Genomic DNA, 3,839 nt, shown 5'->3' on the forward strand with positions numbered 1-3,839 from the left:
CACGTGGCGGTGCAGTGGTTGGAGGCTGCTCCCAAAGAGCGTGGCCCCAGTGCTGCGGAAGTCTTTAAGTGTATTCGTTGGGCCCACTTCCCTGCAGAAGATCAGGACTACCTGGGAGGGCTACTGACCAAGCCTATTGTGAAGAAATACTGCCTGGACATTATTGAAGGGGCTCTCCTGCAATTGCGATTTGGTGATAGGTTGTACAAGTCGGTGGTGTCCAAGCCAAATTGCAGCCACAGCAGCAGTAGCAACAATAGCAGCACCGGCAGCAGCACCAGTAGCTCTGTTGTATCGGTAACAGAAAATCCACCGCAAAGGTTGGGTATGTGTGCCAAAGAGATGGTAATTTTTTTTGGACACCCCCGAGATCCATTTCTCTGTTATGACCCATATTCGGGAGATATTTACACAATGCCTTCTCCTTTGACTAGCTTGGCACACACTAAGACCATTACATCTTCAGCTGTTTGTGTCTCTCCAGACCATGACATCTATCTTGCTGCCCAGCCCAGGAAAGACCTATGGGTGTATAAACCAGCCCAAAATAGTTGGCATCAACTGGCAGACCGCCTGCTGTGTCGAGAGGGCATGGATGTGGCGTATCTGAATGGCTACATTTACATCTTGGGTGGGAGAGACCCAATTACCGGAGTTAAATTGAAGGAAGTGGAATGCTACAGCGTTCAGAGGAACCAGTGGGCCTTGGTGGCTCCTGTACCACATTCCTTTTATTCATTTGAACTAATAGTGGTTCAGAATTATCTTTATGCTGTCAACAGTAAGCGAATGCTCTGCTATGATCCTAGCCATAATATGTGGCTGAATTGTGCATCTCTTAAACGGAGTGACTTTCAAGAAGCCTGTGTCTTCAAAGATGAAATCTATTGCATCTGTGACATCCCAGTCATGAAGGTCTACAACCCAGCTCGGGGAGAGTGGAGGCGGATTAGTAATATTCCACTGGACTCAGAAACCCACAACTACCAGATCGTCAATCATGACCAAAAGTTGCTGCTCATCACTTCTACCACCCCACAGTGGAAAAAGAACCGTGTGACAGTATACGAATATGATACTAGGGAAGACCAATGGATTAATATAGGTACCATGTTAGGCCTTTTGCAGTTTGACTCTGGCTTTATTTGCCTCTGTGCTCGAGTTTATCCTTCCTGTCTTGAACCTGGGCAGAGTTTCATCACTGAGGAAGATGATGCAAGGAGTGAGTCTAGCACTGAATGGGACTTAGATGGGTTCAGTGAACTGGACTCGGAGTCAGGAAGCTCAAGTTCTTTTTCTGATGATGAGGTCTGGGTACAGGTTGCACCTCAGAGAAACGCACCAGATCAGTAGGGTTCTTTGTAAATATTTCGAGACAATAAGATGTTTCTACTGTATGGAATGTATTTTCAAATTTTCCTGAAAAAACAAAGTTGATTAGGACTGGAGATTTGGTTTAGAAAGGGTAGCAATTTGAAATAGTAATACAATACGCAAAATTCATACAGTCCCTGAAATAAGCTTATTTCAATAATTTGCTGTGCTAAAAGTCCATGATTAAAATATGCATAGTAAACTACATAAATTGATTAAGGTGTTTAGTGGATTTTGTTTTGCTGTTAATTAGTATGTTTATATTTTGATTTTCCTAGTTTTAGTTAAATTTTGCCAAGTGCTATGAGGTCTTATTTGTTACTAGAAAAACTAGACTGAGAATTGTTGTATTTTGAAGGTGTTAACATTTTCCTTCAGAATAGTGAAAGATCACATTTTTAAGTAAATTTTTAGTATCAGTTATAGTTTGTTAAAAATCTAGTGTGCAAAGAAAGATATTAAGGTTACTAAGTAGTGATTCCATATTGATAATGTCTTCAGTGGACTACAAGGTCACAGAAAATTTAAAAAATCAGGATTCCACTGTTTCCAAAGAATTTAAATTTTTACTTTAAAATTTAAAAATATGTGTGGTAAATAGGTTATATTTCTTACCTTGAAAAAAACAAACACTCTAGTAGTGTCATCAATTATTTAAGCACCTTTCTAAACCAAAAAATGAGAAGTAATTTGCTTTATAAATTCAGTTTTGATATGTACATGTTAAATGCTTTGACTCAGAACAACCCTACTCTTCACTAGACATGATTAAATAATGTACATTTTTCTTCATTGGTCATGCACTGTCTTAAAAAGTTTGCTTCCCTGAAATATTTTGGCTATATAGTTTTAGTATTCATCTTAGAGGCTTTATCAGCAGAAAGTGATTTATTCTTTAATGTTTTGTGAGTAATACTGGTTTTGAAAATATGTATAAGCTAAAGGCAGTATTTTATTGAGATCAGCAGTTATAGTGTTTATCAACTCAAGTTAAGTGCCAGCAAAGAACTTTAAAAATTCAAGCTGTGTATGAACTGTTTTCTGTAGTGTTGAAATATTGTCAGTTTTTTAAGTTACTATAAATGTTCTTGATTTTCAGCTTGAAGATATTTTTGTATTAAAAGTTGACTGTTAAGGAACTTAAAGTGGATGGGTGGGTGGTATTTGGGGCCAGTAGTTAAAGTATGTTTCTTTAGTTCTTTCCCTAATCAGTGGTATACATGGCCATTTTATTATGGTGACTGCATCCTGTTTATATTTCTCTGTAAGTTATACTCTAGTTTCTGATTCAGTCACCATATGTAACAGAAAGTCCAGAAGTAGTAAACTACACAAAACAGGCATTATAACGTCATAGGTGCTTACCTTTTGAAGGTTTATTAATACATATGGTTGTCATAATACATATACATGACAAGTAGTGTACATATACAGATGTTTTATGCTATATAAAGTTTTCTATACTATTATAGAATTATCTTCTTCAGTCTTTATTCAATACCATGAAAATTCCTCTTTATTTTCTAGTGGCAAAAAGCTAAAGTTTTTACACTCTTGTGGAGGATAGAGTCTGGTCCAAGATGGGAAGTGGTTTTTTGAATGAAAAGTGAAAAATGACAAAAGCAAAACAAAATGCCACGGATAATGTGTTATTCATCATTTTGATTGGCTGCGTGAAGAGTGTGAGATAGTCAGCTCAACAATATTTCTGTTAGAGTTTGCTGACCTCTAAAGTGTAGTCAGGCTTTCAAGTCTAGATTCTATTCCTTTTGTACCCGGGAATGTTATAAGAACTACTCTTTATTTAGAAAGTTATTTTTCCCTATTTGGGGGCCAACTTTTTCTTCTCCATTAACTTCTGTTGATAGCTTTTTGTTCTGTAAGGTGGAAACTTGGCAGCACTTATCACTACCAGATCTGCACAATTTAAGGTCTACAACTGATGTATAAAAGTCAAATTCTCAAATTCATCGTTCTCAACTCTTGAGTTAGAGCTTAGGCTAAATATTAGTAATAACTTGGCTTACTGTCACATTTTCTTGGGAAGGATTTTGATTTTGTGAAACATTTGTGAATTAGAGAATAGATGCTATTATTTTATAGATAAGTGATTTGTATGTTGCTTGTTCCAAATAAAACTGGTTTTAAACTGAAGGCTCCCTGGCTTTGTTTTATTTAGTCGTTAATTGTATAAAAACATTGCTTGTTCAGTGATACAGGTTTGAGTGCTCTATCTGCATGTACACCTACATGCCAGAAGAGGGCATCAGATCCCAGTATAGATGGTTTTAAGCCACCATAAGGTTGCTGGGAATTGAACTCGGGACCTTTGGAAGCGCAGCCAGTGATCTTTACCACTGAGCCATCTCTCTAGCCCCCTTAAATTACTTCTAATGCTAGTGGTAGAGCACTTCTTACCCCAGCACTGGGGAGGCTAAGGTAGGAGAGTTTCAAGTTTCTTAGGC

General features: G+C 37.6%; 1 protein-coding gene across 1 annotated transcript; it reads left to right on the forward strand.

Moving 5' to 3' along the window:
* Kbtbd7 (kelch repeat and BTB domain containing 7) lies at nucleotides 1-3,528 on the forward strand (the record flags this gene model as incomplete). Its single annotated transcript, XM_031361014.1, has 1 exon — nucleotides 1-3,528. A coding segment is annotated over one exon (1,353 nt), but the record flags the coding sequence as incomplete, so codon positions are not given.
* Nucleotides 3,529-3,839: the final 311 nt, after the last annotated feature.

Source organism: Mastomys coucha, unplaced genomic scaffold (genome assembly GCF_008632895.1).
Source record: "Mastomys coucha isolate ucsf_1 unplaced genomic scaffold, UCSF_Mcou_1 pScaffold9, whole genome shotgun sequence".
Taxonomy (NCBI): Eukaryota; Metazoa; Chordata; class Mammalia; order Rodentia; family Muridae; genus Mastomys; species Mastomys coucha.